Raw genomic sequence first — 23,262 nt, forward strand, 5'->3', positions numbered from 1 at the left:
GAGCAGTTACTCTTAACATCCTGCATGTTTTGGTTGATTGACAGCTTCTTGTACTCGTTCTTCCTGCAGCAGACAGGGTGAAGCGTCCCACAGAGGACAGCGGGTCACCCCTGATAGAAGACATAAATCTGTGGAGGACGGCGCCCTCGGGCCTGACGGACGGATCGACCCGCAGCTCCGGATCCGGTCGGTCTAAAGCACACTGAACACCGCAGAAATGCACAGTCGAGGGCACAATATGCTTCCTAAACTGGAGCTGGTTTGTCCTGTGTGTGTGTGTGTGTGTGTGTGTGTGTGTGTGTGTGTGTGTGTGTGTGTGTGTGTGTGTGTGTGTGTGTGTGTGTGTGTGTGTGTGTGTGGCCCTTCAGGCCAGCTGTCCGTGTCACTCCTCTGTAGTTATTGTTAGAAACAAATGGTGTCCGCCGGATAGTTTTCATGACACATGTTGGGCTGCCGGTTCTTTTTAAAGTAGCCCACCACCAAAAACAACAGATTAAATGTCAATCACACTTTAGGAGACAATCTACCAGCGGTAAAAATAGGTACTTAGCAGCCAGACAGGAATAATCCCGTACAACTGGGAGGTCTGCAAATCATACTGAAGTAAAAGTACAGAAGTTTTAGCCGCAAAATGTACAGTGTTAAAGTAAAATGACCAGTTTGGTTCCTCTGACTGATGACATCATTAGATTATTAATAGTGAAGGATTAGTGTATCAGCAGCTGCAGGAGCTAGTTTGAACTGAGAAAACATCAGTAATTGTGAGGGCACGAAGCGTATTGTAAGACATACCACCTTTATTAAATGCACAGTATCACAAGGAACATTTCCATTAATTGTGGATAAGCTACTCACATGATGCACAAAGCATTGAATTGATTGATAGAACTGGCTGATTAAAGCAGGATTAAATCTGCCAGGAGAGTACACACACACACACACACACACGCTCACACACACACACACACTTGCATTCAGATGTATGTGCAAATACGCACAAACACACACACACACACACACACACTTTCTCTTTGTATTCACACAGTAAGTAAAATTTGTTGTCTGCACAGGAATGAAAACTGTAATCTTTTTTCTTCTTTTACCGTATATTTACAAAAAAATCATGAATGCCCCCCCTCCACCCCCACCCGCCCTCCCGAGATAGATTACATTCAAAAAAGGTCCCCACCCTTCTAGATTACATTCAAAATAATATACTATTCATGATGCAAAGTCACAGTTATTCATCTGAAAGAGGATCAAAGTAGGCTACAGTCTGTCAGAGGTTGAGCGGCGGGGTTGGCCAGGAGGCGACCTTTGACCTCCCCGCCATCGGCCGCACGTCTGCCGGGACGCCTGTCGGCTCAGAGAGGTCCTGATGTTTAGAGTCTGTGGTCTTCCTGCAGACAGGCAGCGTCTCAGACAGCCTCTGTGAGAGCTCCCCATCACAGTGGAGAGGAAAGAGGAGATCTTTTTCTTTTTTTGTCTTTTTTTGTCTTCAGAGAAAAACACATTGTTCAAATAAAGTCCTCTGCAGATCAAAAGTTGCCAAAACAAACAAAAAAAGGATTGTATTCTCACTGGTGTTATGAACGAGCACAAAGAAATTATACAATGTAGCACAAATAAAATAATCGTATTTACATTTAGTATGTATTGCCAGTGGCCCATAACACATTGTCTTCAATAGATGTCACACATACCTGCTTGAAACGGATTATACTAATAAACATAGCCTACTATTCATATAGACAAATATCAGAACTGTACAGAATGGACAGCGATTTATGTACAGCAGACACGTGACTATTATACAATAATAAAAACATAGAAGGACACAGAAACTGTTGTTTTCATCGGGGACAATGTGTCCGAGTTTGGACCTGCGTCCGTCATGGCCAGCGGAGCGAGGGTGACATGTTGTGTTTGTTTTTTTGTTGTTGTTAGGAGCAGCTGAGGTCGAGGTGGAGGGTGTTCACAGTCGCTCAGGTTGTGCATTTTGGGGGTTAAAGAACGCTACAAAGTGCATTTTACAAATGTAACTGGTTGGGCTGCATGTTAACGACGTAAGCATGCGGTTTAAAGCGCACGGTGCAGGTGCATTTAGAGCGGCTTCAAATCTGAGTGCAAAGTTTGATGCGGGGTTTAAAGGGGTGGTTCTCGTTCTCTTATTTAATCCGTGTCGTCTCTTTCCCTTTAAGATCCAGGTGTGCTTGCATCCTCGTGGATTGTTAATATAAAGGCAGATTTGCCAGGTATTAGGAAAGAACATTTCTCTGCAAGCGTTCACAGACGGATGCACACGATAATGATCTTTCACGTTGAAATCTTTTACATTTTTTTTTGGAGGTTTGTGTGTGTATCATGCAGAGCAATAAATGCATTGTATGAAGGTCATATTACCGTGTCACTAATGTGCCCTTAAAATAACTAACACACCGACTTAAGATCACGTTTTTTTTTGCTGCCTCAAGATAGCAAACACCAAAAATGCATCCGACCACACCTCATTTAGAGACCAACACCTTTATGTAAGTACATCTGCTCTTTGAACAGCGTTGGCGCTGGACAAGGAAATGACAACCGAAAGATTCTTACGTTGCGCTTGATGCTGCTTTTAACTGAATGTAAAGACGGAGCCCAAAGTCTCACTGCCTTATTCCTCATATGGAAAAACATAATGGTTCATATGAAGGAGCGATCGCTGCTGCGTAATATTCTGTAATATTAATACAGAAGTTTGTTTCCGGACACTTCCACCATGGCTGCTTCAATATTTTAACCTTTTTTCTTTTCTTTTTTTTTTTTTATCTCTGGAAAACAAAACTATCAAAGATGTAACAAGAGTACATTTTACAACTGTTTATCGCCTCAACGAATGTGCTTCACCGCCGCCCGGGATGAAGAGCTGCCTCCGTCACCGGCCGACTGCCTGAGGCCGCAAGGAGAGATGAAAGCACCCCCGGGACATTTTAAGGCCAATCCCACTCTTAATTAATCCTTTTACTGCAGCCTCACGGCCCACTACGTAGAGGTAAAGATTACATCCTCAAAGAACAGCCTCGTAATGTAAATAAATGACAAATAAACAAGTAGCAGCTTCGATCCTTAAAAAACTAAAAGAAATTTTCAGTCTGCTGATCCTACGTGAGCGCGCAGGAAGCTGCTTCAATCCCAACCACGAACACCATCTCATCAGCACCCACAACGCCTGAAAACCTGCCTCTGAAGATGCAAACGAAAGCACATCACTTACAGATATGGGCCACCGAACAACGGAGATTTGCTAAATGGCTGCTGGTGAATGAAAATTAAATGTAAAAAAAAAAAAAGAAATCGATCTGTGCTGCCGAGTCCTCGTTCCCTGTGCTTTAAATCCGTCCAATTATTCAAATGAAACGAGTAGAGCGCCGCAACAACATTTAAAACGTGAATATAGATGATCTCGGGGCAATTAGTGTAAAATATGAACAGATATTTACAGAAAATATGTCGAATGATCATGATATTAATCAAAAAGAACAAATGTGAAATCACACGAGGACGTCCCTCAGTGGACTCGCGGTGAGTTCGATATAACAGACGCAGGCATCTATATGACTATAGGGGTTTCACGTGTTTCTTTTTTTTTTAACGCTTGTGTATAATTATATACACGCATGATTAAAATATCTGTAGATGACTCAAAAGCAACAGATTTAAATCGATGAAGCAGAGTCGACATTTATAAATTGTACAAATATTAAAATAGTCTGTGACATAGAAAAGAAAAAGCTCCAGCTGTAAATTAATTTTTATCTTCTGGCAGAATATGTGCGGCATTGTTGAGAGAGGAAAAAGCTCTATGTACAAAGATGTATCCATATACTGTTCATCACAGAGAGACACATTATTTTCCCTTTGTTCATTTCCAGCAGATATGGAATACAGGAGGAGGATTTAATGCAGCGGATGGAGAGGAGTGAGACGTCTGGTCGTTCAGTTTTAGGCCTTTAACATACAGTAAATGTCCGGGTCTGTTGATGGTTTTGGATAAAGTTACATAATTCTGTATGTATTTTGGTTTCCTTTTTGTGAAACATGCCTCAGTAACGTCTGCAAATTGATAAGAAAAGAAAACCAAAATCACGGAAAATTTTAAGGCTTTTCTCGATGTGATGGGGACACGGACGGGAGCATTTACAGGAACGTGTACAGACAGGTTCTGTACACGCAGTCACGCAGCCTTAACTTCCTCCTCTCCTCTCCGTTTCACCAATGTGCAGTCGAAACACACAAACACTTGTCCACACACGAAGCACACATGCACGCAGAGTACATACAGGGACACTGGTGCTTCAGCCCAGTATGTCCAGGTACACCGGCGAGGCCTTGGCCAGGCTCTGGAGCATGCTGTGGATCTCCTTGATGTTGAGCCTCATGTAGGGCTCCCTCTGCCAGCAGCCCAGCATCAGGTCGTACACCTCTTTAGGACAGGTACGGGGCCGCTGCAGCACGCGGCCCTGAGTGATGCACTCGATCACCTGCAGGAAACGGGGAGATGGTACTGTTAGATACGCGGATGAAACATAATTTACCGGCAATATATTGTCACATAATCAAATAAAGTCAGACAATTGCTTCTACGGCATCATCAGTGAACTTGTTTTTGCACGCATTGTTCTGCACTATTTTTATTCACGTTATTTACATCTTTTTTTTTTTTTGTCAATAGAAATAATAGCTCACAGCTTCGGTCTTCACTGTGTTTGTAGTCTGGAAACCATGTTCAGATTAAAGTTCACTCAGCCACTCTGAAGGACGGACCAATCAGCGACCAGTGGGCGTGGCTAAGCACAATGACATTGAAGTCAAGTTTGTTCCTCAATGTGTTGGAGCTAAATGAAGTGATGTGAACAGTTGTGGCAACACTAGCAATTATTTAGGAATTGAAGCCGGAGCCAGAACAATGGCACACATTTAAAACATGTAATATGGTGGTCAATGCCAATTGGTTAAAGTCTACTTGCATGAGGATGCAGTGACTGGAAACAATCCCGACCGAATGGAGGGTGGTGACATCCATATATCAACACAGTGAATTCAAATTTTGTAAAGTTTGTCAAATATTTTTTTTTAAAAAGGGACAATTCAAAGTATATCTGCAGAACTTTCAATTGGTTCGATAGTTAAGGGAGAGAAAATTAATCAAACAAATTTCATTTACAATCAACTCTTGTCTGTTTGCAGCGTTCAGGAATCACAAATGTGAGATTAAATTGAAGCAAAACATTTATTACAAGGTGGCCAGGAAGTAGAAATATGCATCAAGTATGAGACATCATGAAGGATGTTTAATACTCTCAAAAGAACTTTCCTCGACTTCTAATCGCAGAAACGTGCCTTCTAGCTGAGTTTTTACATGTGAGGGGGAGTTTCTCCCACAGTATAGAAACAAAGTTCAAACGTGCACTGGAATATTTGAAGTATTTGTGTATCGTGCTTCCATGAAGTTCAGAGATTTAGAGATGGAAACATGCGGATGAGTTCGTGCGATATGTAAGTCTGACCTCGTTGTTGGAGAGCTGGTACCAGGGCTGCTTGCCGTAGGTGAAGATCTCCCACAGCACCACGCCGAGGCTCCACACGTCGCTCTCCGTGGTGAACCGCCGGTACATGATGCTCTCTGGGGGCATCCAGCGGATCGGCAGCATCGTGTGGCCGCCCACCTGCAGCGATAGAGACAGAGAGAGAGGACACATCCAGTAGAAAGCAACACCACGAGGCCAGCAGGAGGGCACTTTGGTCCCGGGTGAAACATCTCGACAACTACTGGATATGTTGCCGTACAATTTTGTACAAACATTCATGACATTCAATAGTCAGGATTTTTGGAATCCCTATTTTTTTTCTTCCTTCTACCAAATTTGACAACCATGTGATGGATTGCTGTGAAATTAGTTTTAGATGTTCAAGGTCCACAGAGGACAAATTCTCTGGTAACTAATACCTGCAAAACAAATGGCATTCCCATCTTATTCAGTTTACTATAAGATAAGACAGGAAAGTGCACCGAATTTATTAAAGAGACTTATCAAATGTTTGACATGCGTACTGAAGTGTAAATACTTCACTATCAAACTAGTTGTATAATCAAACATATTTTATATAAATTATAAAGGATCAAAATAGTAAAATATGATTCATTTTCTGTTAATCAACGATTAGATTATTTGACTAATACTTTCAATTTACATTGTTTTGAGTGCTTTACAGACAAAAGCACTGTTTCCATTCATTTAGACAGAAGGATCAATATGATCATGAAACAGGTGTTACAGTATATATGAAATATAAAAAGGTCTGAAAAAGCATTGAAATGAATTTGGTGGTTTGTGGTGCTGTTGAAGTGTTGCATCATGCAGAGAGATGTTTCTCCTTATGGCTATAAAAGTGGTGGAAAAAACAAGATAACAACAAGAGTGTCGTAACTTTCCACCTGGATATTCATGACATGTCACCAAGTGATGGACTTTATAACCGGCAGATCAACAACGGTGCACAAATGTAAAATTCTAGTGTAATTCACGACTAACCTGATCACCTTTCTTAATGTGAACGTAATGGAGTTGTATGGTTTTCTGATCTAATTTACAGGATAACATGATTGCCTTTGATTTGTGAAATAAAAGCAGCCTTCCACCAGATGAGGCGGGGGCCTCATATTTTAAGCTTTGTTCATGCATTCGCTTTCCATTTGATAAAAAACGTTTGATATCAGGAGCTGGTGACAGGCCCTCTTTAAGGGGATCTTATCAGATGCAGGCAAATGCATCTTGGAAATGTTTTTTGTGTTTGGATAGCTGACTCCTCTTCAGGCAGCAGAGGGCGCTGTGGGATTCAAGCTGGGATCTGACACACAAAGGATGAGGGAATGAAATAAAACCATCTGCTCCTCAACTTAATAAACGTTATTCTTTTCATTTAATGACCTGTATTGTAACACCAGGACCGTATATATAAGTGAGATCTCAATCAGCGTCATTACATTTACTATAACTCCTCTGCGGTTTAATATGATGCCGTTCATGTAGCGCGAGGGGATGTAATAACTCCTTGCCCGGGGAAAAGGAAAAAACTGCCCATGCACTTTTTGCACTGTTGGCCCTCATTACCATGGAAACAGTAATTTTATGCAGATTATAGAATTTGCATTTAAATGGTATTAAAAATAGATAAAATACCTCTGGTAAAAATGTCATTTCTGCAGCTGCACAGTTATTTCAGACCAAAACTGGAGTAAAATTCTAATTACATATCTCCGACTGTGCGTATACATTTCCATATTTCTGTGTCTATATCAGAAAGTATGCATGAATGGGCTCCTGTGCGAGTGAGCGACTGGGGGCAAGACGAGGTGAGGAAAAGGGGGAAATAATCTAAAATACTCACTCTGTAGTAGTCTGTGCTGTAAACATCTCTGGACATGCCAAAGTCTCCTATCTTGACCAGCAGGTTTTCTCCTACCAGGCAGTTCCTCGTTGCCAAGTCTCTGTGGACAAAGTGCTGGGAGGCCAGGTAGACCATGCCAGCAGCAATCTGTTGGGCAATGTGCAGCATCTGGGACTGAGTGAGCTCCACCAGGATACTGTGCTGACCGTCTGCCATGAGCACTGCATCAGGACCGTGGGACCTGCACCCAGGAAATATCACACAGTTTGGTAAATACATAGGCTACATTGCAGGATTTAACATTGCCCATTACAAGTGGATGATTCTGTCATTACTGTTATATGTGACTATAATATTGTACATTTTATGTGAATGGCTTAAAGCTGAATCATGAATTAGTTCAACAGCCAAACATTTGCTCCAACCTCTCACTTTGATCGGTTTGATGTATTTCTATTTGTAATATTCAATAGTAAACTGAATATATTCAGGTTTTGGAATATTGATCAAATAACACAACTGAGACAAGTTTTCTGAGAAAATTATAATGGGCATTTTTTGTGTTTTATAACATTTGATATGTTACAGATTAATTTTCCGTTGACTGACTAATCAATTAATCACTTCAGCCGTATATTCATTGAAGTGATTTGAAATCCATGTTGTGGGTTAATATCTGGTGAAAGAAGTGGATCTTAACTGATTTCTAGTCTTATGGGACAGACTTTTCGAAAAAAAAAATTATATTTTCATCATGAGAACTACGATTTCTAGAACTTTAGAGCTCACTCAAATCTCGCGCGATCAAACGTGACTTCGAAGCAAAACAAACATGCAGGCGGACCGTGGTCGTCCTCACCTGTTTGCACCTGAGCGCGGCTACATTTACACAGAAAAACTAAATTAGAGGGGAAAAAAACTGTGAATGAAGCCGTTATCTGAGAAAACGGTGTCAGAATGATTGATACATTTTTACTGAGGTGAGTTAGAAATAAAGTTAAAGTGTTAAGTGCAAGCTAATGTTACTGTGATTAGGACACAGGTGGAGAAAAGATGGAGACATGGTTATTGTAGATGTAGTTATTTACATTTATTGTCTGGAACTCCCTCGTCATTATCAGGAGGGGCAAAATCAGGCCTTTAGGACAGAGATGCCCAAATTCTCTCCTATGAAGGGCCAAAAGTTTATCCAGCTGGATGGCCACTAGTATGTATGTATGAACTGTATGTTTATGTTATATAAAAAAATTACATTTCATTCAAATGTAATATATTTGACAGAAAATTATCATTCTAAATGTAAAATACAATTTCAGAATAATTACATCACTAGTTTTTAATCTGCATAATAGTACGTTTTTTTACAGCTTGCCAATTTGTTTTTCTGAATTTGCTCTCGTTAGTGTGCCACTGCCTCAATTTGAGTTAAGAGGCCAGGACACGGTAACATTTACTGAACTTTGCTTCATTAAATCACCCTCACTGATTTGCAGCGCCGCTTCGGTGGCCTACGGGAAATCCAATGCACCGAGCACGTTTAACGGAGAAGCTGTGTGTTTGTACGTCAAGTATTGCAGCTTCATGTTGAACGCGCAGGTACGAGGGACGCACCGACCTTCTCATCAAAACCATCGGTGACAAAGAGGTTTGTTGTGTTTCTCGTCAAACCGATCTTACCTGAGGAACTTATTCAGGTCTCCGTGCTTCATGTATTCAAACACCATGATGAGCGGGTCGCTCTCCACACACACTCCGTAGAAGGTGACGATGTGTTCGTGTTGCAGGTTGGTGAGGAGCTCGGCCTCCCTGTAGAAGTCTGCTCGGCCGCTCTCGCTCGCCTCCTTCAGAGTCTGTCGGGGCGAAACACGGCGAGGAGCGTTATCCGCAAGGATGTACACATAATCAATCGAATTCACCAACTGAATGACAAGCGCATTGATTATTTGAGCGATCTGTACCTTGACTGCCACGTGGAGCTTCTCCTGGTCTGGAGTCAGGTTGTAGCACTCGGCGAGGAAGACCTTCCCGAAGGCTCCCTCTCCCAGCTCCCGCTTCAGCACGATGTTGTGTCTCTTGATGTGCTGGACAACTTTAATGCAGAATAAGTCAAGTCACTCCCAAGGTCATGTGTGCGTCTCGATTATTTAGTGGATAGTTTAGCTTACGTAACATGTTTATTGGCGTTGCAAGCATTACGCTAGAATATATCAGTTATTGGTATGACCTTAAGAATATTGCAACTGACTAATATTTTCATTATCAGTTTTTTTGTATGAGATCCGAAAATAATCTCCAAGGAGAAAAGTGGTGTCTTTAGATTGCACGATATGTCTGATGAAAAGTCCTCAGCAGAAAGATTTTTAATATACAATAATGATAAATTCTAAATGGGAATTATATAATAATAAATAAATATTATTAAATAATTAAAGGCAGTAAACCTACACATTTAAAAGGCTGGAAACAGAAAATATTTGACATTTATGCGCGACGTAAACACTTATTGACTAATAGATTTATAAATTCATAAAACTGGAATTAACTTTGCTGAGCTAAGCTTCTTGTACATCTTCTGTTTCTGCACATCCTCTCTGGGCTAAATGTCCAGTTTGCCCTCGGAGCAGGAGTCACTATCACAATGCAGCAGGATGCTGACAGTAAATATGGCGCCTTCGCAGCGATCCCTGCATGGATTTATCAGAAAAGGTCCGGGTTACCCGGCGCTTGTCGAGCGAGGCGGTAACTCACACGTGTCAGATTTCAGCATGCTGCCGGAGTTACGGAAGTACTGTGGGTTCTCGATGACAGGAATCTTTGTCATCCCAATGATCACTGCGTCTGGACCCATCTCCGAGGACGACGGGGTGTTGTTGCCATTGGAGACGTGATGAAGAGGGCTGGCGGAGTCATCGTCATTACTGATGACTGAGGAGGAGCCTAGGGAGCCACAGAGGAGGAGGTGGAGAGGAAAGGGAAGGTGCAGAGACGAGCGATGAAGAAGTGGAGGGTGGAGGTCGTACGGGGAGGAGGAGGAGGAGGAGGAGGAGGAAGAGGAGGAATGCACAGAGAAAGAGACTCCAGGTTGTATGAAAGCTGATCAGACGATCGGGTCGATGTCATGCTGAACAACATGAGCATGAGCTCAGCCCACAGTTGGGCTCACAACATCCGGTGTTCATTTTCATGACTGCAATAAGCTTTAAGGTCAACGCTAATACTTTCAGATGTAGCGTTTACAAATGGTACACAATCACTTTTTTGACAAGGACATCGTAAGTATTTATCAATGCATTCGTCTAGTGTTAATAATCTTGAGGCATCTATAACTGAATGCAAACAGATGCTTGACGACAAACTGAAAAGATTTGTTTGTGCGTGTAATCACACAGTTTACACATTATACAGTGTTATCAAGCTTTCACGAACTGTCGATACATCAGTGATGGATTGATGACAGATGCAATAACAAACACGTATAATTCAAGCTGCACAGTATGTAATAATACAGTTACATTATACTACTGGGTTGATAATTGGGATAGAGTGTTTTTTACCAAGCCAACTCCTGAAATAAAAATTTAAAAAAAAGGAATAGTTCAACATTTTGGGAAACTTGTTTTTTCACTTTCTTGCCAAGAGTCAGACGAGATGCTCAATAACCAGTCTGTACTAAATCAGAAGCTACAGCCAGCAGCTGCTTAGCTTAGCACAAATACTGGAAACGGCTAGCCTGCCTCTGTAGGGGAAACTAAAACTTTAACAGACAGATAAAGAGGAGTGTCCATTTTCTCACTTACTTTTGGGCATTTACTAAAATGTCAATTTATCCATTTAAGAAAAATTTGTTTACCTTTAATACCAAACTTGGAGTTTCTTCCATATTTCAGAATGATCACCATCAGAACACAGCCAGTCAGGGCAACTCCAGCGATTCCCACAACTACATACACCTGCCGAGGAAATAAACGATAAATGTCAACAAAAACATAGAGATTGTGATCCCGCAAAAACAACCTACAAATTAAATCTAAGGAGCCATTGATTATTGCAGTCGTTCTCAACTGGTCCAGCCTCAGGATCTACTTTTTTTCTTTAAGTGACAACTCCGATTTTTGAGTCTCAAATTTATTTCACAAAAAATAGTGTATTGATACACAACGCCTTTATGCATTGTTAAAGAAATGCAATAAATGTGCACACAGAGCAAAAACCTAATGAAAGTTCAAAAATCTGCCTTACCTTGAAATACAGGCTTTTCAAACAAGTTTAAACTCATAATGCTCATCAGGTTTCAAGGATTTAAATTGAACTATATGAAATATGAAATAAAAAGCCAGACTCATTAAATCCTAGCCCAGTTTATAAAATAAACTGTCTATGTATCAATATAAAAATGAGAGCTGATTGATGTGACGACTTTAGTTTTGGTCTTTACAGTCATGACAACATTGGCAGCAAACATGGTGGGAAATGTAAGTCCTTCAAAATAAAAGCACAGCAGCAGAAGCTCAAAAAGTTTGGCTTTTTTTTCCCCCTCAACTTTTTTTGATCATGCATACATCCACAACCCACTCAAAATGACCCAATGACCTACTTTTAGATTGCGAGCCACCAGTTGAGAACCACCATTTATAGGATGGGAAGGGACTGAGTTGAATAGAATTAAAATAAATCAAAACGAACACAAAAATGATTGTAAATATGTGTCAGGGACCACAAGTAGAAAGTTAAGGAGCCACTGCTTCAGATCACGATCACTTACTGCAACACTGTCGTCCAGTGGAGGGAGGGGCGGGTCTGAAAAACACATCAAAATACTTGTCTGAACATTTAAAAGTAACAACAAATATTAAGAGCAAACATTTTTGTAATGCTGACTGATGGGAGTCATGTCATAAAAGTGTGTGTAAGTCCTGAAAGAGTACAAACACGTACCGGTGTCTGCAGACGATGCCGAGGAAAGCCAGAGGAGGAAAGACAGACGGATATCATCAGAGTTCATTTTAACTTTGTATGCGAGCAATATCAAGCTGAGGAGTGTGAATACTGTTGGTGTTATAGAGCTGAATCGTTACTTACAGTAGTCGGGGTCTTCTATAGTACAGAAGAGAAAAATTGACATGTTAGTCGTCCACCTCACAGACCAGCAATGAGAAGACCTGATATGAAATGAACCCGTGTAAAAAGATGGATTCGGACACCTGTGTGGCTGATGTTAGGCGGATCGATGAACTGGGCAGAGACCTTCTTCTCGTCCCGGCCGAACTTATTCTTCGCCACCAGCTTGTACTCGCCGTTGTGAATGTGCGTGGGGTTGACCAGCTGCAGGCAGCCGTGGTCCTCATTCTCGGTGGACACGTGGATCATGGTGCGGATGTAGTCCTGCTCCTGGAGGGGCTTGTTCTTGTGGTACCACTGCAGCTCGGGTTTGGGGTTCCCCGTCACGGTGAAGGGGATGCACCAGTGGTGGTCCCGCTCTGGAGCCAGCAGCTGCTGGATGGTGGGGGCAACTGACACGGAGGCAACAGTAGAGGAAGAGTAATCACAGGATGACAGGAAATAAACACCAGGAGGAACACCAGTAGGAAAAGCAACATCTATGGGCTCAGAGAGTAGAGATGTAGTGGGGGAAGTAAAGTATGGAGGAGAGGAGAGGAGAGGAGAGGAGAGGAGAGGAGAGGAGAGGAGAGGAGAGGAGAGGAAAGGAAAGGAAAGGAAAGGAAAGGAAAGGAAAGGAAAGGAAAGGAAAGGAAAGGAAAGGAAAGGAAAGGAAAGGAAAGGAAAGGAAAGGAAAGGAAAGGAAAGGAAAGGAAAGGAAAGGAAAGGAAAGGAAAGGAAGAGGAAGAGGAAGAGGAGAGGCCGATCACACAACGTGTGAACACTGACAATAGGAAAACATGGAAGAGAGGAATGAGGAGAAGGGTGGCACTAAACAAGCAGAGGTGCATGGGAAGGCATGAGGAGCTTTACAGGAGGAAGAGTTATGGACAGGAAACATGGAGAGTCAATAAGATTTGCCAAGAGACGCTAATGATTACAAACTGAGGAGCCTTCTGCTTTCACTGGAAAAACAAGGTCTAGAAGAAGGCATTTAAAATCTCATCACAGAGGAAATTAGACAACTTTAACTTAGCGATGTAAATATGATTTCTAAAGATGTATGCCATAGTTGAAGTCCTTACAGAGAATATTGAGCTGAAGGGTGGCCTCGCTCTGACCGACCATGTTCTCCGCGCTGCACACAATCACGCGGCCATTATCGTCAGGAGACAGGCCCGACAAGGTGAGGCGGCTCTCTGTCTCCAAAGGGTCAATCTGCAAACACAACGGTATTATTTGTATTATATTTCCTGCTAATGTCATATTGATGTAATGCTGATCTTTTAAGTACATGTGCAGTCAACAGTTAGTAGTTAACACAACCTCAGTCAGCTGTAACACATCATCACTACCACCGACTGAGACCGCATGAAGACTCGTTCAAAGCGAAGCAAAGCAAAAAAAAATGGATATGTTTACCTAAAAGTTTAAATACCAAACAGGAATGAAAGCAGTTGGATACATATTGGCTTAAAGCAAACAGTTGAAACAGTAAAAATGAATAAGGATTAATAGTTTAAATAATAAGTAATGCATAAACAGTGAAATGGATAAAGAGTTGAAATATTTAAAAGTAACAGATACAGGATGGGAATAATTAGCTACAAGTAACATATAAATGACTGAAATAGTTAACTAGTACTTTACTAGTTAGAGTTGAAATGGTAAGCAAAAATAAAATTATTACAAACATTACCCAACTATCTTAAACACTGTCAATTCAATTGTATGAAAAAAATACTGGAAGATATAATAAGTATTAATTAACACAACCAGTGAAAAATTCATTTGAAACATCTGTTGTTAGTGAAGCCTCCCATCCTACATGTGTTTTCATCCAACTCCAACCTTGATTCAGTTTCTCAAGTCAGATAGTTTTTACCAACCGAGTCATAAACCAGAGTCACAAACCATCGCAATTAAAATGAGACTCCGGAAGCACGTTAATCATTGAAATGAATTGAACACTTTTCTATCAAACCTGCGTTAGTAACGTTTCAAAGTAAAAGCCTTATAATTATCTACTCAAGCTGCTTGACTTGGAGTCTTAAGTCTCAACCTTGTCTCACATCGAGTTAAGTCCAAGTTGTTCTTGTGGCTGAAAGGAAAAAGCTCACCATTCACCATTTTCTGTATTTTCTTATAATCAGCAGAGCTCATAAAAAGACCAAAACAATTCAAATACTCTCCTACTCGCTCTCGGTCCAGTGGTTCTTTGTCAAGATGTCAATTTTTAAAGATTCTACACATTTCATTTAATAAGAATAACTTGCTTAAACAAACTGGAATAAATACTGGATTTGTTGGGACTTTTTTGACCTTCTTATATTAATAATATTGATAAAATAATAATGAGATTAATAATGAGATTTATTATACCTTTCAGTAGTTGTGGTCGTAGTAATGAAGGAACATGTCGTCCTTTTAAAAGTTGTTGACATTAGTGAAGCCGTATAGGAACCAGCTTTATCGGGTTGAGACAAACAGACTTTTCAGTCGGATCAATTTAGTCTTCGGGTTTTTTTCGTGGGATTTGATAGAACAATATCAACGAAGTTAAACTATCATGGCCTTCAACTCATTGCAGCTTGGAGTTCAAGGCATCCCTTCATCTTCGTGCTACCTCTTCCCTCAAACAGCAACATCTTAAAAGAATCAGGAGCCCCAAGTGTCCCAGAGGTTAAAACAGGAAGCTGCGAGGTGCGAGACCGCCTCACCTCATAATGGGTCGAGAGCATATCGAGGTTCCAGAGGATCTCGGGCGTCGGGGATCCCGAGGCGCTGCACACTGCTTCCACGTTGCTCCCCTGCATCTTGGTCACGGTTCTGGGGTTGACCTCTACTGTGGGAACCACTGCAAGAAACCCGCAAACAGCGTAATCAAACATCTGGCCGGAAGCAAAACTTTATTGATTTGTTTCCAGGTTTCGATCTTTGTGAAGTGAAGCCAGGTTATAATTAGCAGAGCTGAATTTCTGATATTGAACGTTTAGAGGGGCGATCGCATTACCACAGTCCGGTGGAGTGAGTGTGACAAAGTCCTGGGACGCTCCTCTCTCGTCTTTGCATTGCAGCTCTGGACTGTCTGTTTCTTCTTGGAGCCTCAGTTTGATCCACAAGTTCTCACAAACACAGTCCAGAGGGTTTCCAGTCAGGAGGAGCCTGGAAATAAAAACAAATCACACGGCACATGAGAAACTTCCCAAAAAGAGCCAACGTGTATACTTATAATGTTTGTGTGCATGTGTGACTTACGGAAATGAAATGTTATAGTTCTGAAATGTTCTCCATGACAGCGTCGACAGGTTATTGTCTCTGAGATTTCTAAAAGGGGGGAAAAAAAACAACAATAAAAATACAAACAAAGCCACTCGTGTTCATCAATACGATAAAAGACAAGGGTCTTTAAACACTTCTTACACATATTGAAGTCTCGTATTGTTAAAAAATGCGTCTGACGATATCGACGTCAATCTCGTCTTCATCACCGTTCTGTTGGAGGTCAAATAGTAGAGTTATTTTCAATTCTTTAAATTCAATGTAAAACACTTTAAAACTGTGTGTGTGTGTGTGTGTGTGTGTGTGTGTGTGTGTGTGTGTGTGTGTGTGTGTGTGTGTGTGTGTGTGTGTGTGTGTGTGTGTGTGTGTGTGTGTGTGTGTGTGTGTGTGATACTCACAGGTTTCTGAGGTTGATGTAGTGCCTCAGACTGCTGTCGCTCATGTCAAACAGCCTGTTCTGATTAGCAATGTATCTGTGGACAAAAATATAAAAGGAAACCTGTTATCAGGTGAATTCTCAGTGAAATCACACACCATTCATGTTCATGTGAAGTTTGTTTGCTTGTATGTTACTGTGTATTCTACAGATAAATCCTCCAAAAAAAGAAGAGTAGAATAAAAAAAAATATATATTTTATTAAACTAAATACCAGGTCTTCACTTTGTAGTCGGCTACTGTCCACACACAGTAAACGTGTAATTTCTATGATAGATTTTGGTCTGCAGCACTTTTCAGTCTAATATGAACCGGCACAACAGCATATATTTACACACTTGTAGCTTATATTGTTGCCGGTATTGTTTATATTACATGTAGACATCGAAAAATAATTTTATAAAGTTTTTAATACAGATCTAAACAAAACAAATACCTGGATTTTGTAGCCTAATAATGTTACAACTGACATGAGGTTTTTCTGATGTTTTGATCAAATGTCACCCCTAAAGGTGTTTTATGAAATATAACTTGGGCACAAATAACTACACATTTTATAAACGTTTCCAGGGCATGCTATAGTGCAAAGCAGCAATGTTATGGATTATTTTAAATTTAAATGATTTTAACTATATTTTTAGAGCTGTACAAATTTTAATCATAAATTAAACTGCATGTTTTTAGCTTTACAAATCAACATAAAAGAGAAACAACTTTGATTTAATTGTTTTGTAATGGTACCCTGTTTACAAAAAAAATGTTTATTAAGAATGGCTTCAGGCTGCTTTTAGTTTTGGTGTTTCATGAGGTGACACTTTTGTTTACATGTGCATTGTACCTTAAAGCTGCATTACAGGCCTATTTCAAGTTGAAGAAACTTTATATTAAGGGTCAGTGCTTGTTCAGGAGTTTTCCCTTTAATTTTAGGGCACAAGATTTTTTTTTTTTTTTTTTTTAATTCCTGATTTGATTTTCAAAAGGTGCAGCTGACAAGCCTAATGTCCTTTATTAAACTTTTCTTCTATGCATTAAGGATGACAGCTGCTGAATCTATCGGTCAAACGTGTTGCAGACAGTGAGATAAATCCACAAAGTGGAGGCTGCTAAAAGACGTCTCTGCTGTGCAGAATGAAGAGGCGAATCATCACGTTGCCACAGTAGACGCCTGGTAAACTACGTCCATGATGGGTTGATGTGACGCCTGTAGTCTCAGGCTGTCTGCCTCAGAAAACTCACCCAGTCTCCCCCACACTCTCCACTGGGTGCCATGCAGTTGTGTATTTGTGCAGGGTTGTAGCAGGTACACTCCGACACAGGCCTACACACTGACGCAGATAAGGCTACATATCTGTGGGTAGCCTTTTGCCGGCTGTATACAACTGATGTGATCTCATGTGTAATCTGCCAGCAGTGTGGTCGTTTGGAAATTACTGAGGCTGTTTCCCACCGCCGCCCAAAAAGCCGAATTAACACCTCGGAGGCTGCAGCGCTGGGCCCGAAACATTTACTCCACCACTACCTCTGGAGCTGTTTTGTAAAGGAAAACACCGACTAATCCAAATAAGCCTGACGCGCACTCTCGCCACCATTTACGCACGCGCGCCCGCACGCGCAACCACTATCTCCGCCACACACACACACACTCACGCACACACACACATATACGAGGCTACATGATCTGACAAACCCACTGGTTATGAGAATAAAATCGCAAATTTGGTGTTTGACATGAAGCGCGGAGGACAGATCTCAATCCACACGAGGAGAATAGCACCAGGCCTGCAGTTATTAATACAGCTGCTGGTGTTATTATCACCTTTATTAGTAGTAGTATAACCCTCACCATTTGGTATTATTGCGACCTACACGATCGAAAGGGAGCTCTTTACGCATTGCATCCTAATAAGTTCATAAGCTGTCTGCACGATCATTTTCATTCACTTACATCTCGGTGATGTTTTCCATGTCATCTAACGTGAGGACAGGGAAATCCTCGATCCCTGGTACAGAATCAATACAAACAATCCTTGAGATGCTGCAAGTGCAGGATGCCGGGCAAGCATCGCTAAATCTCCACAGCCCCATCAAAACCAAAAACAATCCAAAACGAGCCATGCCATATCCCCCCGCGCTGGAGTCCATCGCAGGTCCAATGATATCCCACGAATCCCCCAAACAGAATCTGGTCAAATTGAATTATTCGTAAGATTTCCTCCCTCGTCGCCTTTATCTGGCCAAGTTAATCCTTTCGACTCCGCAGGAAGAAAAAAAGAGAGACTACGCTGTCGGTGAGGAATGCGCAGAGCCCACGGTTTTAATATCAAGATGCCATGGACTGGCCTTCTCGTCTCCGCAGAGCTGGTATCACACTACTGCATATCGATGCCGTGAAGCAAGGTGTCAAGTGGTCCGTCCTGGTGCTGCTGCTGCTGCTGCTGCTGTCTCACTCCCCTATCGCGGCAACAGACAGCTCGCCTCTGCCTTGTAAAACAAATATGAGGTGTTCCAGATGTTTAGAGATCAATAGGTAGGGCCCCCACGAGCGATTTCTCATATGTGTGGCGATGGGGAGGAAAATAGGAGAGACTGCACAGTGGAGTAAGGATGCGTGGTGATGCTGCGTGTGTAGGGAGGCAGGCTACCTGCATCCGTCTATCGATTATCGCCGAGGACGAGCGCATCTCCCCCAGCCATCACTGGGACTGGGGTTTATTGGGGAGATGTTCGCGATGCTACCCTGGAGATTTTGTTTCAGACCATTTGTATTCATAGGAATTTGTGTGAGACATTTGTATTTTACTCGTGCAACAAAACCAAGCCGCTGCAGTTTTGTGAGGTTGCACAGCAAGCGGCCAGCTGTGGGTCAAATGTCCTGTCTGTGTTGGGCACAACAACAATATGCATGTAAACTCCTTGTGTTGTGGTTTCTCTGAAGCCATGCATTGGATGAAAGCAGCGCTTTTTTTCCCACACCGACACTGTTGTACGGTTGGCCATTAGGCCTAGTGTGACGTACGGTTGACGCACAAGACGGGGTGCATCTATGAAAAATAATTACCTATACTATGTCTGCAAGCTTCAAATGGGTCTCACTCCAATCACTGATCAGTGCACGATATAGGAGCAAGAATTGTGTTTGCTCTATTTTATCTCCTTCCCAGCATTTATTGTGAGTCTATTTGTAGTTTATATTTTCCTTTTGGCACAGATTAATACAGAAACAAATAAACTTCAACCCACTGTAAACAACTTCTGGCATGATTTCATTTAAATTCAAGACATCTCAGGATCAACCCTGACCTGTTAAAGTAATTATTAACAATATTTAAGGGCTGACCTGTAAATCTGTTGTCCTGATGTTGGTGCTCACTCATAAATGTTTATTTTAAACTTGTATAATTCAAATATTAATTCCAACATGTTGTTTTTGAGCCTTTAATGTCCAAAAACAACAGAATGAAATGTCTGTTCTTCAGTCCTTTGTGTATTACTATGCAGTGCTAAACATGAAGCTGATAACATGATTTAAAATGACCAAATGAATCCTGTTTACCAGTGGATTCCTAAATTTCACCCATGATGAGGAGCCATACTCAACTAGGACACATGATCTATGACACAGCCTGGATGGTTAGTGTCGCTATGGTGACTTGCTTTTTACAAATAGCGCGGACAATGTCAAGTGTCGCTATGGTTGCAGATGAAAATATGTACGCAGGCTTTTTTTTTTTTTTTATGAGAAACATCAAGAACTGAATTATATCTGTCTCCATGGTAACCTCAGCGTATAGGAGAGAGAAAAGAGAGCTCTTTATTTTGCAAAAGATCCTTGCCTATATCTGAAGGAGCATGACAACACTACGAGAAAAGGGATGTTTAATAGATTAAATCTGGAGATGATTCAGCCTCCTGATTTGGAGTAAATGGACATGAAGTGGTAGCTCTGGATTAAAAAAAAATCTGATCTCATGGCTTTTTTCATGTCATTACATTTTTATTTACACTGAAGAAAAACTAAAGATAATCTATAGCTGCAGTTCAAATAAGGCTTCAGTTTCAGGTTACCAAATTGAAGCTCATTAGTTTTTGGTGATTAGTGCTGTTTCTTTTATCTTCCAAATCAGGGAATTACTTTTTTAAATTAAAATAAGAACTTTTTTTTGTGCTTGCTGATGCTCTGAGCTGGAAAGGTCCTCACTTTGAGGTGGTTACCCCTCTGGAAAGGATCTTCCTCCTCTTGGAGCCTCTCAGACTCATCACCATCATCATCATCAAATATAAATCTGTATATGCTGCACACACATGCTGGACATAACCACCGACTTCATGTGTAAAGTATCATCTTACATTAGCCATAAAGTATTGAAAGTACTCCAGCACGGTTGAAGGGTTGTGTTCTTGTTTCTATCAGAAACAGTTTAACGGTATGTTTAAAAAAGAACAAAAACAAAATTAATTCTGCTCAATTTCCATCTAGACCTGAATTTCTTCTTGGAACTTTGTGTAAATACACCAACAAAAATAAAATACATTTATTGTTTGTGTACTCATATATTGTGATTCTAAAAACCGTTAGAACCAGACAGCGTTTCTAAAATCACAAAATCCTTAAAAAAAATCCTTCATCACAAAGGATTCCTGAGTGATGTCTCATCACTGCGGCATGTTTAGACCCTTTGAAGAACAAGACTGAATTTGAATAATGAAATCAATGTGGTAGAAACAGGTTAAAAATCAAGTTAGTGTCATTTTAATAACTTGCTACTGTTGTGTATTGGAGCTGAATTCTTCAAAGTCACACACAACTTTCTTTATCCAGTTTCATGCTTAGCTGTTGATAACAAGGTTATCTTGACCTGGAATATCTCTGTCTCCAATGTTCAAAAGAAAAATCAAATTCAACTTATACTCTTGCTCAAGTGAGTGTTCTAGATAAAAGGAACTTGAGGAGCAGTGTATAAGTGCACAAGTCAATTAAATATAAATATATAATTGCATTTTGTTCGATCATTTTATGGCATCATTTCCTGAGTTGTCCATCTCAGTAGCATAAACGAAGGGTCTGAGTTTGCTCTCTCTGCATCCTGATCCAGTCTGTGCATTTGCACAGGAGATCATGTATCACAGGTTCCTATTTGGCTTCTGCACGAGGAAAGTTCCCCAGTGGTCACCAGAGCACTGTCCAACAAAGAAAAGCTTCTTCTTTCTTTTTTTCAGTCAGAAAATTCGTGGTTTTGTTTGAAATAATTCAGTGATTGAAATTGTTTTTCATGAATAATCATCGACTAATCACTTAATCAAGCGATTGTTTTAGCTCTTATTGTTTTGTTGTGGGGTGTACTTAGCGACAGGTTAATTCATAGGCTACTAATGTCTTTAAGCATACTTTATTTAGTAATTCTGTACTCATAATCCTGTTATATTTGCGTCATATATTGAAATGGAGCCTAACTTCAACCTGACAGTCAATATTTAGGACCAAAAAGCCCCTTAGTTTGTCCCGCAGTGATTGTTGTAGGTGGACGGCGCGGTGTCTGCCGAATAGGAGGGGGGGGCGGGGTCGAAGGCATGCGGACACGAGCTGTCTGCGAGCCTCGACTCGGGACCACATGTCCCCGAGACACTCAGGGGGAGTTTGAGCAGACACTTCTGCGTGGACTTTACGGGAACGCCGACTCGGTGTTTCCCGGACCTAACGTATCGTAAAGCCCCGCCCGCCCGCGCTGTCTCGTCGAGAGTGCTCAACAAACCACCGGCAGAGAGTGGACGAATCGAGCTCATCCGCCGTGTGTCTCCTTCTCCGTGCCGAAAACGTGCAAACGTCTCAGGGCGAGGCGACCGCGGAGGACCCGCAGTGAACGTGGTTTTGCTGCAGGTCTGTTTTCTGTTTGATTTTTCCTGCTTGTGAGCGTCGCGTCGTTCGTCCCGTCCGTCCGTCCGGCCGGCCGGCCGCGGGGTGGTTTAAACCCCGACTCCCACCGCCGACATTAGGAGGGTAGCCTCGGTCGCGGCGCTCTCGCTTTTTTTTTTTTTTTCCTCCCTCCGGCAGTGAGTGTTTGTTCAGTCGCAACGTGGACGCTGTAGCTGCGAGACACGCCTCGTGAAAAACACAGCTTAGCAGAGCTGTTAGCATGGCACTGTCATGTCAACGCCGCTGAATGCAGGCTAAGTTTCCGGGTTTTTTTTTTTTGCAGGTCTCCTTCCGTGTGCAGTCACCTCGGGGAGCTTTAGGTGTTTTTTTTTTGTTTTTTAAACTTCATTTTAGAGATTCAAATAAAGGAAAAGGGCTCGATAGCTCAGCACATGATGAGCTTTCCTCAACAAATGGCTATATATATATTTTTTTTTGGAGGAGAGGCGAGGGAGAAATGGCACCAGTGCACATGTGACTGTGTCTTGTGGAGGACCTCATCCAAACACGAGCTGCTCCTTGCAAAGCCCTGGGTAGTTAAAATGGGTGCTGTTAATTCCTGAGCTATGTAGGCGTCGACGTCCCCCCCCCCCACCTCCCTTCCCCTCCTCCTCCTCCTCCTCCCCCCCCCTTCAAGTTTTAGCAAGGCCTCAGTGAAGGAGGGATGCTCGCAGAAGCACAGACAGCTTGGACAGTGGGCAGAGTGTGTAGGTGGGCTGCATGTGTGCAGGCTGTATTTCAGCTGTTCAATATCCAGATTTATCAAGGCAGTATTCGTGCTGCTGGATGCACTTTTGACTCGTGGTTTCATATCATGCAGCCAGTTTGATTATTGATTGTTTCAGTCGTTTATCGAGCCAAACATCCTCTAGATGGAGCTTCTGTTTTATGAGGATTTTCTGCTCTTCCTGATCCTTTTTTTTAATTTTTTTTTTTAACTATATCTTTCTGATCTATGTGTTCATATCGTTGTCATTTTCTACTATTTTGTGACATTAAAGCCCCAAAAACTAGTCAACAACTTCAGAAAATGGTTGTCTGAAATTAATAAATTAGAAAGACTGTTAGTTGCAACCCTACTATAATATTTGACCACGTGTGTCTC

The 23,262-nt window shown here is 41.5% G+C and overlaps 1 protein-coding gene across 1 annotated transcript; it reads right to left on the reverse strand.

Moving 5' to 3' along the window:
- Positions 1-1,471: 1,471 nt before the first annotated feature.
- ntrk2b (neurotrophic tyrosine kinase, receptor, type 2b) lies at positions 1,472-18,911 on the reverse strand. Its single transcript, XM_069722986.1, has 16 exons — positions 18,192-18,911; positions 16,209-16,283; positions 15,952-16,023; positions 15,787-15,855; positions 15,542-15,693; positions 15,249-15,385; positions 13,614-13,746; positions 12,607-12,941; positions 12,194-12,253; positions 11,282-11,381; positions 10,180-10,368; positions 9,390-9,520; positions 9,109-9,281; positions 7,432-7,672; positions 5,550-5,708; positions 1,472-4,523 (listed from the first exon to the last, which is right to left on the reverse strand). Exons 1-16 carry the CDS (start codon positions 18,386-18,388, stop codon positions 4,338-4,340), a joined length of 2,409 nt encoding a protein of 802 aa, XP_069579087.1. The 5' UTR covers positions 18,389-18,911; the 3' UTR covers positions 1,472-4,337.
- Between the last annotated feature and the right edge of the window lie 4,351 nt (positions 18,912-23,262).

The sequence above is a fragment of the Brachyistius frenatus genome, unplaced genomic scaffold (genome assembly GCF_029030835.1).
Source record: "Brachyistius frenatus isolate BFR_SWC_R1_liver_20210118 unplaced genomic scaffold, ASM2903083v1 Contig_310, whole genome shotgun sequence".
Classification (NCBI taxonomy): domain Eukaryota; kingdom Metazoa; phylum Chordata; class Actinopteri; family Embiotocidae; genus Brachyistius; species Brachyistius frenatus.

Excerpts from the sequence above, each read along its gene's own strand:
- ntrk2b (XM_069722986.1), bottom strand. The coding sequence starts at position 18,388 with ATGGACTCCAGCGCGGGGGGATATGGCATGGCTCGTTTTGGATTGTTT. Across the intron at positions 15,694-15,786 it reads AACTATAACATTTCATTTCC|GCTCCTCCTGACTGGAAACC; the intron begins GTAAGTCACACA and ends TTTTATTTCCAG. Across the intron at positions 12,254-12,606 it reads GAATCCATCTTTTTACACGG|ACAAGTATTTTGATGTGTTT; the intron begins GTTCATTTCATA and ends TTAAATGTTCAG.